Genomic DNA, 12,713 nt, shown 5'->3' on the forward strand with positions numbered 1-12,713 from the left:
TGAGCAAGCATTGCATCATCATCGGGCCCTTGGACGACCTTTTCACAAACAAAGCTCTCAACACTTGTTGCCGTGCCAAAGTCACAAGCGCCACCAGGTCGCTTCCGTTTTGAAGCAATTTTCCGAAATCTTGCACCCGGTCCTGGTCTAGACGGCATTTATACGCGTGTCATGGCACCCACGACCAAGAAAGTGCCAAGGCCAGTCTTCAAGACATCGTCGCCTTTTACAGAGACTACATGGTCAGCAGGTAGCCCGTACACACTGGAGTGACACTGATTTATGTAGTCCATCGGTATCACCTGAAGACCAAGAGATTATATCAGAGCTACTATGCAAGTAGGTAAGACCTGGCCCTCTGATAATCGCAATGACGTTATTACGGATTGACGTTCAATATGATCGATCTGACTTTGGCAGTCTACTCGCACCCTTGGGCGAGCATCGGAGGGCATACATCCAGCCCTCGAGGAGTAAGAAACGGAAGAGAAATGACAAGGCACACTCAGACGATTTTGCAACTCCTTCAACGCCAGCTGTAGGATCTCATATCCTCATCGGTTTAAACAGCGTAACAAGATATCTCGAGGCTCTTGCCGCGAGCTCTGCACCACACACTGTGCCAGTCAAGGATGCAGACAATGTCGACAAGGATGTTTCAACTACCCAAGCCGACACAGAGATGCTGTCCACGACTATGCTCAAGCACTTTAGCATGGTCGTCCTGACACACCCTCAGCCCTCACTCTCTCCTTCACACGCTCACATACCAACACTACTGCACCTCGCGACACGGCAAACAACGCCGACGACTAAGGTGTCAGAGCCTACACGCCTCGTTGCTCTCTCGACTTCCAATGATGCTCGCTTTGCAAATGCACTGCACATACCTCGTGTTGGTGCTATTGGCATCTATGAGGACTCACCTGGCGCTAAGGCGGTAGAAGAGTATGTGAGGAAACATGTGGGGCTGACAGAATGTCTGTGGGTTGATGAGGCCACGAAGCCGGAATGGCGGGGTCTTAACGTGCAGCAAGCATGAGCGGAGGATTCCCTTGGTCAGGTGTTGTTCGCGGAGGACAAGTCATGCGTGTGAATGCGACGCTAAGGGGACCTTTCATTGACTACGACCCGAAGGCAGCGCTCGCTCTACACTGTTTATACCAACTCTCGCTCAAGAATACTGCTCATTGCCGGGCATGGGAACGAAACCTAGTGTCCTCGCCCAAGTTTCTCTCATTAGGTGGCGCTGTCACCGATGCGGCAAGCGTTGGACGTCAGAAGAAGTCAGCTATAAATGCTCGAGCTGCCAGCATCGAAGATGCCGCTGGAAATGCTGGAGCGAGGCAGCGGAAATCGAGGCGGAGGTCTGGACTGACGGCAGCGGGCGGAGGAAGCTCAAGCAGCACTGCAAAATTGCCGATATACTGTAGTATAAATTAGGCGCTACGACCCTATTTTCCTCATGAAGTGTGGCCGTTTACGCCCTTTGTGATGGCGGCAATTCTTGACAATATCCGTCAAGAAGCACTAGGCTAATTCTGGACTAAAGCAAACGCGTTCACGTCACGAGATTTCGCGCTCGCTCTTCATCACCATCGTCATCACAATCATCAAGTCTGGTTTCATTAAAAGAGAGAGGAATCGCTCAGGGTGATATGATACATGATACAACAACTTCGAATCTTCAGCTACTGCAACGACTGTCAACCCTCGAGGTGTGGGGCTCTAGAGCATATTCGGGTAGGTGTCGTTACTTGGGCACTATAGTTAAACCTGTCCCCGAGACGAGGCATCTGTTGACTATCTATCCGTCATGGTGTAAGCCAATCTGCATTGTGTCTAGTGCTCTGCCCATCACATTGCCGGTGGTGGAACTGACAGGCATTCGGCTTCCCCGCATTCTCCCGGCCCACACCAAGATGACTTCGCACGAACATCCCGAACATGCATCTCGCTTGACTACAGCCTACGATGGAATCTTCAAATTCGGTCGAACGCCCTCGGAAACGTCGCGCCATCAATGCGTGCATTGGCTGCCGGACATCAAAAGTGCGATGCGACGGAAGACAACCTTGCGCGCGCTGCGATAAGAATGATGCAGTGTGCCAGTATCGGGGCCACGATGCCGCTTTGACACATCCAAATACGTCCACAGTCCGCATGGAGAGGCTGGAAGCAGAGGTTGAGCAGTTGAAATCATTGCTACACGATCTGACCCCACAGCAAATACCACTCCACCCACCCTTGGAGGACGCAGGATTTAGGACGCAAGGCAGCGAGCTTGGACTAAGAGACTCAGTGGACACAAGACCGCACATCCGATCGAACGCCTTGGAAAAGGGTGTCGTTACACACAATGATGCTTTCGCATGGTTCACAAGCTTCTTCACTGGTTCTCATTACTTGGTCCCGATCTTCTCGGAAAGCAGCGATGTAATGGCATCCGTCGCGTCGCGGAGTGCCTTTCTCTTCGATGCGATCGTCAGCGTCGGGTGTCGCGCAGAGCAAGGCTTCAATTCTCCGGTCTTTCGCCAATTGCAGTCGCGCCTGCGGGAGCATTTGACAACTTTACTCATCACTTGCGAGCGGCCAAATTTGGAATCAGTGCAGGCTATCACACTGATGGCTGCCTACAGCGAGAACGGTTATATGCTCATCGCGCTTGCCCTTCGATTCGCGACCAAGCTTGGTCTTCACAAAGCTACCGATCAGCTATTGGCCTTGCATCACAACCGAGACCTTCCCGGCACCGAGGAACGAGAACTGTATCGTCTTCAACGCGTCTGGCATGGCATATGCAACCTTGAGCTGTTGTGAGTCTCCAGGGTTCCTTCAATGATTGAGTCAAAGCCCACAGGAGAACTGATCTTGCAAAGCTTCTCGCTCGATGGCGGTCACTTACCGCGAGGAAAACCACGAACGACGCCTCGCAAGATCCGAGCCCTCCTTAATCACACGGAATGCACAGCAGTCGACGTTCGATTACTCTCACAAGTAGAGCTCAATCTGATCCGCACCGATGCGTATAGTGACATCCTTAAGTATGGTGGGCCTTCACTCCTGCAAGATGAGAGTACCATTCGAATCAAGGTACACGATACGACAATCGAGCTTTCGCTGTGGCTTAGCGAGTGGACCAACGTAGTGTCGAGGGAGCCGATCGAACACATGCGCGAGCTTGCGCTGCTGAACCTTCACATCCAATACGATTGGGCTCTAATCACGTTGCATCTCAAAGCTGTATCTGCTTCGGGCATCGAGAACATCGCCATAATGACCGATTTTCAGAAAGAAATGATACAGATAGCGAAAGAGGCGTCAACAAGACATTTAGGCCATTTGCTAGAAGTTTCCACTTCGCCGACGTCACCGTGCGGAGCGGCGCCTGCCTACCTCAATACGTTTAAAGGTACTATGGACTATGTCTGGGCAAAGGGTGCATTCTCCATATTGCTCGTACTTCGACTCTCCGTTCTCCTGCGCAACCCAGTAACTCACATCCTGACGTTACTGCGTGACGCACACAGGGTCCTGGAGGAGCTCAAGAAAGTCACGATTGGCTACATACCGTACTTTCAGATCCTCCAGACCAGTATTGAGAAATGCGAAGCAGCCATTGGTGATTATTCTGCACAACAAGACATCGCTGATCCGAGCCTGGCGGTTAGTGGGCCTGCTGAGAGCGACTTCCAAGGCTATGCACCAAACCAGTTCACTTTTGAGTGGGACTTTCCAGGTTTGAATCTGAAGCACATGCCACTTGGGTGGCAAGATTTATTTGTCGACATCGACAACCTTTTCTAGACTTCGAACACTTCCATTACTTTCCCCGCTCTTGTAGCCGATCTTTTCGAAAGAAATCTCGGGCCACCTGCAAGGTATTCACCCTCATATCACGCGGAAACATGTACTGGAGGGATGATGTCAAGAGGCATTGGATATTATCAACACAACCATTTCGTTCAGGACTCATCACCAACGCCATGCCTTCAGAAGTATGCCCGTCAGTATACATAGATGAAGTCTTCGTTCTTGGTGTCTGTAACATCATCGAACGCCTTATCACCAACGCCGCTCGCTTGAGCATTTTCTGTGTCTTCAACGTCTGTGTTGGAAGATCCTTCCATACTCGTGTCGAGCACAATAGCCGACTTTCCCATTGACTCGCGGGTAAAGGCGTGTCTACGGTTCAATACCTTGATCCACAGCATCGCCAACACAACGAGAACGACTATCGCAACGAACAGAGCCAAGTTCGATCGAAGACCGCGATAGTAGTAAGGTTTCTCAGATGGCTTGAAGAGATGAGGACCAATGATGTTACCAGCGCTGGCTCCCACGAAGAGAATACTGGTTGTGACCTTCCTCTTGGTGTCACCACCGGTGTTCTGTCCCGACCATGAGTAGATCAAGGGCGAGATGCCAGGGTAGAAGGATGTGAGGTAGTAACCCACGAGAAGAATACCTCGGTGATTCTTGCCTCGGCCAACTACCATCAGTATGATGATGCCGATCACCGGAGGTATACACAGCAGTATCAGGATAGGTCCCTTCTTCTTCAGCTTCGTGGCAAGAAATGCGCCGCCAAGTGTCGCGATGATCTGAACGGCACCGAAGGGCATGTTGAAGAGGATCGTTTGGAATTTTCCGAAGCCAAATGACTGAATGATCAAGGGTCCGAAAGTTGTGATGCCACCACTGGGGATACTCACGGCTGTCAGCATGGAGAACCATAGCCACGTCTTGACATCCAGAAATGCCTCTAGTACATGGTCCCACTTCCAGACCCTCGAGGCAACACCCATCTGATTCATGCGCAATCGCTCAACTGCGATCAGTTTCTCGTCTTCGTTCAAAAATTTGGCCTCCATAGGCGAGTCTGGCATGAAGATACAGACCGGGACCGACACAAGGACGGTCAGGAGGCCACAGAAGAGAAAAATGATCTGGTACGAGTGCATGCGGTCGGACTGGATATGACCTAAGCCATATGATAGGAGACTTCCGAGGATGTTGACAATGCCTAGCATGGAGTACCACGCTGCGTTGCGGTTCGTTTGCTCAGAGCGTTTGTACCACATCTGGACTACGGCGATGAAAGCAGGTGCTAGAGTGCATCAACACACAGGCGAAGAGGCATATAATGAATCGGCGGACTTACCGACAGCGGACTCAAATGCTCCCAACAAGAATCGCGTCGCCATGAGACTAGAGTAGTTGGTTGCACCAGCCATGCCGCACAGAATGGCGCCCCATGTAAATACCATGATGCCCACGAACTTTCCAATCGGGAATTTGACCAAGAAAAATGCAACTAACGGCTGCATCGCAAGCTGCGCGATGTAGACGATGCTGCCCAGCCATGAGTACTGGTCCGAGTTGGGATCGAGGTTTGCATCTTCGATGAGGCCAAAGACAGAGGCGTATGAAAGTGTCGTCTTATCTGAAGATTTTCCGTCAGCCTTGAGACCTCATTGAGGCGCTGAAGGAAATACCGAGAGATTGTAAAAAGTAGATGGAGAGCAGTATTGGGAGGATGACGAGGTCGATATTCCTCAACACACGCTTGTTTTCCTCTGCCGTCACGACGATGCGCTCATTCGAGGCAAGCAATTCCGCAGCTTTGTCCTTGCTATGGACCTTTGAAGACGGTTTGTGGATGGATTCGAAAGTCTCAACCTCGTTCTTGCTTATGTCCGCCGGCGGGAGGTTGTGGTTTGTCATGATGGGAGCGGTGCAGCGAAAATTGGAGACTGCAGTGGAGAAGAAAACGGCGGAGCTGATCCTCCGACTTATACAACATCCCCACGGGGAACTCCACTGCCCCAGGAACTCCACTTGCCTCTGATCCAGGGAATGCTGCGGCCGAAGTTCCCGAAGGGTGACATTACACTAGGCTAAAGATGGGCAAAGAGGGATGGCACGTGTGCTGCAACATGAACCACGACCCGACAATACCGAGCGTCAAAAGCCGAACCCGGACCATCTGCTACCGGAGTTTGCAACATAAAGTATGAACGGTGCGCGATGGTTTGAGGTGACACAAGAATCGTAGCCTCTCTCGTCGACGTGGTTGGCGAGCACAACTATCCTAAGGAATCACTGCTACGCTACTCTCATCATGGGCCAGCTTGAGATTGTTCCGCTTGACTTCAAGCGAATGGAGGATGTTGCAGATACCTCCACAGTAATTCGTCTTCAATCGCAACAAGGCCAATATAACTTCAGCTTCGAGGCTCTAAGGCCAGGCCTGTTTCGTACTACCTTTACATCTCCCAAGCATCTTCTTCCACCTCACCGAGCAGCGCCACTGCCATCGAAGGACTTGAAGGGTGTCAAAGTACAGCAAAACTTCTCGACGGCCACCACAAAGTCCTTCCAGGTGGACGATGTAACCGCAAGCGTTGACTGGACGACTGGGCCGCCGTTGTTAAATCTGCAATTCACCGGACAAGAAGCACCAATCCATTCAGATCTCCCTCACCGTGCGTACGTGGCAGATGGCAGTGGGATAGCACACTACACGCGGTACAACAAAGGCACCTTGCACGTTGGTCTCGGAGAGAAAGCAGCACCTCTTGACCTGTCCAACAGACATTTCGTCCTGTCTGCGACTGACAGTTTCGGCTACGATGTCTACCGTACCGATCCGCTGTACAAGCACATCCCACTTCTCATCAATGCTACACCGCAAGGATGTGTTGGGGTCTTCTCCTCGTCTCATGCTCGCGGGTTCTACTCTGTGGGATCTGAGATGGACGGCATGTGGGGACGCTTCAAGGTTTATCGACAAGAACACGGCGGTCTCGAGGAGTACATCATCATGGGAGCCACGCTTCCGGATGTAGTCCGCATCTACGCCAGTTTGGTAGGGTATCCTTTGCTTGTACCACGCTGGGCGTTCGGATACATTGCTGGAGGGATGAAGTACAGTATGGAGGACGAGCCGCGTGCATGTGATTCACTTATGGAGTTTGCGACGAAGTTGAAAAAGCATGACATCCCGTGCAGTGGCTTCCAAATGAGCTCTGGCTACACAGTGGCCGAGACCGAACCGAAGACGCGCAACGTCTTCACTTGGAACAGGCATCGTTTTCCAGACCCTAAAGGCTTCATGGATGCGTACCACAAGGAAGGCATCCGGTTGATTGCCAATGTCAAGCCATATGTCTTGGCGAATCATCCTGAGTACGAGAAGCTAAAAGCGGCAGGTGCTTTCTTCACAGATCCAGTGACAACGGACCCTGCGCAAGCAAGACTATGGAGTGCGGGCGGCGGCGAAAGTGGTGTGGGCGGTCATATTGATTTCACCTCTGAAGCCGGGTATCGTTGGTGGTTCGAAGGCATCCGCGAACTCAAACGGGTGGGCATCGACTGCATATGGAACGACAACAATGAGTACACAATTCCAAACGACCAATGGAAGTGTGCACTTACCGAGCCGTCCGTCAATCAGGATGGCGGAAGTGATTGTGGCATGGAGATTGGGTTCTGGGGCCGGTCGCTGAATACAGAGCTCATGGGTAAGAGCTCTTACGAAGCTACCCTGGACATCGAGCCTAATCAGCGACCCTTCATCTTGACTCGCAGTGCTACTGCCGGCACCCTACGCTACTGTGCTAGCGCCTGGAGTGGCGACAATGTCACAAGCTGGGACGGCATGAAGGGGGCTAACGCCCTTTCGATCGGTGCCGGGCTTTGCCTTATGCAGTGCTATGGTAAGAACACCCGTAAAATCGACAAAATTTTGTGCTCACACTGGATATAGGACACGACATAGGTGGATTCGAAGGACCACAGCCTTCTCCAGAGTTGCTGGTTCGCTGGTGTCAACAAGGCATTTACTCGTCACGCTTCGCCATCAATTGCTTCAAAACATCCCCTGAGAACAACCTCGTCGGTGACGTCATCGAGCCGTGGATGTATCCAGAGACAACACCGTTGGTTCGTGACATCATCAAGAGAAGATATGAGCTCATCCCGTACCTGTACTCGCTTGCGCTGCACAGTCACGTCACCGCAACACCACCGCAGCGGTGGGTGGGTTGGGGCTACGAAAAAGACCCTGAAGTATGGACTAACAAGATTCTAATCGATGGCGAGACTCAGTACTGGCTCGGCGACTCATTGCTGGTTGGTGGCGTCTTCAAACCGGGTGCTTCGACAGCAAAGGTGTATCTGCCAAAGGATCCTGCGGATCCGGGTCTCCAGTTCTTAGATCTCAACAACAAGCCTCAAACCTACTACAAGGCAGGCCAGTGGATTGAGGTTTCTGCTAGATGGAACGAGAGCATCCCAGTGCTTGCAAAGGTTGGCTCAGCTGTCCCTGTGGGGAGACCTGAGCAGACGCTTGCTATTGGTGACAAGTCGAACCCTGCAAACCTGCCTGCGGATGACTACCGCGCCGTAGAAATCTTCCCGCCAAAGGGTTCGTCGAATGGCAAGTGGTTCAAGACCACTTGGTATGAAGATGATGGGATCAGTCCACCGCCTGCAAGTATCTCGACATTCGAGCTGCGGTACACGACAACCGAGGATACTGTGGAAGTCGAGCTGGACAAGAAGTTACAGCCTGGGTTTGAGCCAGCCTGGAAGGACTTGGTGGTGATACTACCAGTTGGGGACCAGCGACAGGTATTACTTAATATATAGGATAACTTACTGAAAATGTGAAGATCTATGCCAGAAATCGTGCTCAAGTCAAGCGAAACTCAACTCTGCAGAAGGAAAAGACAAATTGTGCCCATACCGAAGTCGTATTGTCACATGCTTCGCTAGCAACTTTGACCACTGGCATTTGTTGTATACCGATCCGGAGCATGCTCATGGTTTCCAGCTGATCCTGTGCCAGTGCCTCCGAGTGTGGCATATATCTTGATAGCTTGACTTTAAGTCGGGCAGAAGCATCCCACTTCGTCCAATCGGTTTTCAACTCGGCGCACATGTCGCTAACGTCAGCCTCCAACTCAGCCTTTCAATACTCAGCCTTCCCGATTCTCTGCCAGATCACCATTTCACAGCGCTTCGTCTGTAGATGAATAGAATTACGATCGCCATGGTAGCCAAGGCTACTAAAACATCTTGTCAAGTTACAAGCTGCAAGTTGCTGCTGGACACCTTCCACAGTCAAAACACCATTGCGTTTTTTAAATGATTAGAATAAAGGCAGTGGTGAAGACTCAAGTGCGTGGAAGTGTTGATATGCGCTCTGGTCCAGCGCTTCAGATGTCAACGAGAGAGGTTGAGATGGGATTGAGTAAAGTTGCCTATCCGATGAAGTGGGCATCTAATAACATCCTTCTTGCAGTGAAGGGTACCGGGCGCGACTTGAAGATGAAAATATTTAAAAGCTGCCCCTGACAGCTTCTCAGGTCTAGCAACACATTTTCTTAGTCGATTTGGACCCGTAGCTTTAATTGCATGGGGCGAGAGACTGCCTAAACTGCTTCGAAAAGTCCCAATTCGACCGCTGGAGATGTGCTTAGTATTGAAAGCGGTCCGCGATAGGTCAATGTTCTGAGATTTGCGATGCGCTGGTGGTCGAGTCGGGACAAGGCTCCCAGTATTGGCCTGGGTGGCCAGACCCAAGGTGGAGACTACGGACCGTCGGGTCGCACGTGTAGTCTAGCTGCTGATCTGATCTGAAGGATCTGATCGCTATTGGCACTGTCACAGGCAAGTTCCTTGTGGCGAACGCAGTCCAGAGCCAAGATTCATTCTGGGCTCTTCATGGTGGCGGACCTGGACAGTATGGCAAGCGGACCGAGTGTGTCATCAAGCACTACCCGGCGCTCAGTAATGTCATCTTTGACAGTTTTCTCTTGGAACTCTCCTGCCGCACACCTTAGCCACTTGCTAGATCTGATCGATGCCCAGCTTACAGGTGCAGCCACTGTGTCCAACAACAATGCGGCATTGAAAATCTCCCCAGATCTCTTATCTTATCAGCCGTTCAATATTATCGCTGTCAATCGGGTCTCTGGGCTTTCAACACTACTTCTGCTGCCTTCGAAGCTCTGGTTTAGCCCGTCATCGCTCAGTCTAACCTAGGAAACAGCATCGGGAGCTCAGTCAAGGTCACTTTTGGTCCTCCCACGTCCGGTAGCTATGCTGGTTCTCACTCGGGCGTCTCAGGTGATAATTTCGCAGTGACAGCGTGACTTTTTTCTCGCCTTCTCGGCCGCCCGAGACTTGTTGACACATCATGCGCGGACAGGATTCGGTACCCAAGAACACCTTGGCGAGTTAGTTTGCGACAGAGAGCACGTATGCCACTATCAGTCTGCAAGGCGGTCCTGGTGTCCGTTACACTACCGAGTAACGCTGGTATGCGCTGCTTCCCACCTGGCGCTCGGCACATGTGTACTTCATCTCTACCGGCGCATTATCAACTCTGCTGATAAACCGAAGAAAGTGCTGAATAATGCTATCAAGCGGTACGAGAAGAACTGGAAGCCGACGTGGAGGGGAGTGGGCGCCGGACAGTGGCGCGTACGTAAATGAGGCGAACCCATTCAACAGAAAAGTTTGTGAAGGATTACTATGGCGACAACTACGAGAGGCTAAGTATCCCCAAGGCGAAGTGTTGTCTAAAAAATAGCTTCTTGGTGTCAACACGTGTTGGTTGCGATAGCTCGGACTGCTATCTTGATACTGAGAATTGTGTCGCATTTGAATGGCACCGTGGCACGCGGAATGACTTTTCGTTGTCGAAACTAACAGCCATTTTGATCTTCTTTATTTCTTGCTCGCTGTATGAGATCCTCCGTTTCCTGTCAGTAGAGCTGATAATATTTGTTATGTCTTGCGTAAGGCCCCCGTTCGCCTGGGTACAATATGGAGAAGCCCTATTGAGCATTTGATCACCTTCTGTAACCACGTGGCCCAGATCACATGATATCCTATTGTAGCAGGCACCACCTGGTGGGCAAGTGCACTTACCTGAAAGCTGAGAGCTTGTGTAACACAACAACAGAACATCACACAACACAACAACAGAACATCACACAACTCGACAACAGATAGCAATACAATTGTTGGACACAGTCTCCGACCGACACTGCTCGCGCAGTTACACCTTCGAACTAAAATGATCAGACGGTATCGTACAACGTACCGGTAATGCTGCCCTACACAGTGTCAGTAAGTGCACTCGCGATAAGACTGACACTGCAGCAGTTTTCTGGGTCACCCTCCGGCGACTTTGCCTAATACTCCAACACTCAATTGAATGCACGCCTTGCGGAGAACGATGCCTAAACGGTAGGCTTAAGCTATCACCATTTACATCCGGCACAGTATTCACTGCCCACATAAACTGAAACTTAGTAAGGCTGTTTCACTACCGACATCGTCAGTGACTGTGGGGGTGATGCAAGGCCCATACATACCACATACTGGTTAGGGAACCTTTATCGCTTCCATTCCCACTACCGCACCATTCTAAACTGAAAATCAGAAGCTACCAGCAATATGTGCGATCCTCGCTCTTCCCGCCGTTATTCCCAGTGGGATAGTCGCTCGGCCTATCCTCAAGATCGCCGCTTCATCAACGACAATGACTTCAACTCGGCCGCTGGCCTTCACAACATGTCTCGCCGTGAGCGCGAGGAGGTCTGGCGACGCGCCCAAGCTCGTGTGAACGATCCGTACTCTATGCCGTGCCAACGCTCTGGTGCTTACGCGACCATGGGCAACATTCATGCTGTCGAGGACGCTCGCGGCCGCCGCCGCCGCAACACCGGCGTCGATGAAGTCGCCAATCAGATGTCTCGTACGAATATGGGCAACTGTGGATCTCGTGGCCGCCGCTCTGGCTACAATGTCCACTGGGTTGACCAGTTTGCTGCCCCTGAACCTCCACGTACGCACCCCCGCAACGCCGAGTACTATCTCGATCGCGCATGCCGGCCTCGCAACACCTGGTGCCACAACTATAACGACGCCAACCAGTACATGAACGGTCGAAATCCAGGTCGTCGTACAGCGCCTGCCGACGGTCGCCGTGATCGTCACGATCCTCGTACCTACGCGGGCCTGAATCTTCGCTCAGGCCTCAACGGTGACCGCAACCGTGATCCTACAACTTCACGCTGGGACAGGATGCGCAACTGGTTCTGAGATTTTGAAAATATGTCATTCTTCATTTTTGCGCCATAGCTGTCGTTCAAAGGAAACTAAGGATGAATGGTACTGCAGGCGATGTACCAACTTAGAGGAGAAGTGGCTGAAGCAATGATTGACGGAATGGAGAGGCTTATGTGGTCAGATGCAGATTCAGACAACTGCCTGCCCAGCCATGATAGAAGACTAGAACCGGATCATGTAAAATATTGGCATTACTTGTGAAAATCAATATACCAGATGAAAGCACAGAATGAGTGACGGAAAATCGTACTGCTTGAATAGAGCCTCTCCCCCCGGTCGTTCGAAGGACGCAATGCCTATGGCAACTAAAGACACTGTCGACTTGCAGATTCTGGACAAAACTTTCCAACAATAAACACTGACCAGTGCATTCGTAATGTTGGTGCGGTGTATCCTTCGAGTATCGGCAGTAGTCTGGCGTTACTGCGCTCATCTGCAGCTCGCCGACTGGCATGATCGATAACTTCCGCTGCGGTGTCCGCACCACACAATTAATGAGCAATAGAGAAATAGGCTGGGTAAGAATCGGATGAAATGATGAAGTTGTTGACGTGGTGAGCGAG

At 51.4% G+C, this 12,713-nt stretch overlaps 5 protein-coding genes across 5 annotated transcripts; 4 read left to right on the plus strand and 1 right to left on the minus strand.

The window, feature by feature from the left end:
- Positions 1–171: 171 nt before the first annotated feature.
- M421DRAFT_102971 (uncharacterized protein) lies at positions 172–1,042 on the plus strand (the record flags this gene model as incomplete). Its single annotated transcript, XM_033586852.1, has 3 exons — positions 172–242; positions 289–339; positions 421–1,042. 3 exons carry the CDS (start codon positions 172–174, stop codon positions 1,040–1,042), a joined length of 744 nt encoding a protein of 247 aa, XP_033445887.1.
- Positions 1,043–2,163: 1,121 nt separating this feature from the next.
- Positions 2,164–3,807, plus strand: M421DRAFT_7663 (C6 zinc finger domain-containing protein; the record flags this gene model as incomplete). Its single annotated transcript, XM_033597241.1, has 2 exons — positions 2,164–2,816; positions 2,880–3,807. The coding sequence occupies 2 exons, from the start codon at positions 2,164–2,166 to the stop codon at positions 3,805–3,807; spliced, it is 1,581 nt and encodes a 526-aa protein (XP_033445888.1).
- Positions 3,808–3,979: 172 nt separating this feature from the next.
- Positions 3,980–5,129, minus strand: M421DRAFT_423471 (MFS general substrate transporter). Its single transcript, XM_033593482.1, has one exon. It carries the CDS (start codon positions 5,082–5,084, stop codon positions 4,008–4,010), a length of 1,077 nt encoding a protein of 358 aa, XP_033445889.1. The 5' UTR covers positions 5,085–5,129; the 3' UTR covers positions 3,980–4,007.
- An 859-nt stretch (positions 5,130–5,988) lies between these two features.
- Positions 5,989–8,696, plus strand: M421DRAFT_234268 (glycoside hydrolase family 31 protein). The gene is made up of 2 exons (XM_033588429.1): positions 5,989–7,721; positions 7,772–8,696. Exons 1-2 carry the CDS (start codon positions 6,125–6,127, stop codon positions 8,653–8,655), a joined length of 2,481 nt encoding a protein of 826 aa, XP_033445890.1. The 5' UTR covers positions 5,989–6,124; the 3' UTR covers positions 8,656–8,696.
- Positions 8,697–10,960: 2,264 nt separating this feature from the next.
- On the plus strand, positions 10,961–12,191 carry M421DRAFT_234330 (uncharacterized protein). Its single transcript, XM_033588430.1, has 3 exons — positions 10,961–11,121; positions 11,182–11,402; positions 11,462–12,191. The coding sequence occupies exons 2-3, from the start codon at positions 11,375–11,377 to the stop codon at positions 12,121–12,123; spliced, it is 690 nt and encodes a 229-aa protein (XP_033445891.1). The 5' UTR covers positions 10,961–11,121; positions 11,182–11,374; the 3' UTR covers positions 12,124–12,191.
- The last annotated feature ends 522 nt before the right edge of the window (positions 12,192–12,713 follow it).

This window comes from Didymella exigua (genome assembly GCF_010094145.1).
Source record: "Didymella exigua CBS 183.55 unplaced genomic scaffold M421scaffold_27, whole genome shotgun sequence".
NCBI classification, from domain to species: domain Eukaryota; kingdom Fungi; phylum Ascomycota; class Dothideomycetes; order Pleosporales; family Didymellaceae; genus Didymella; species Didymella exigua.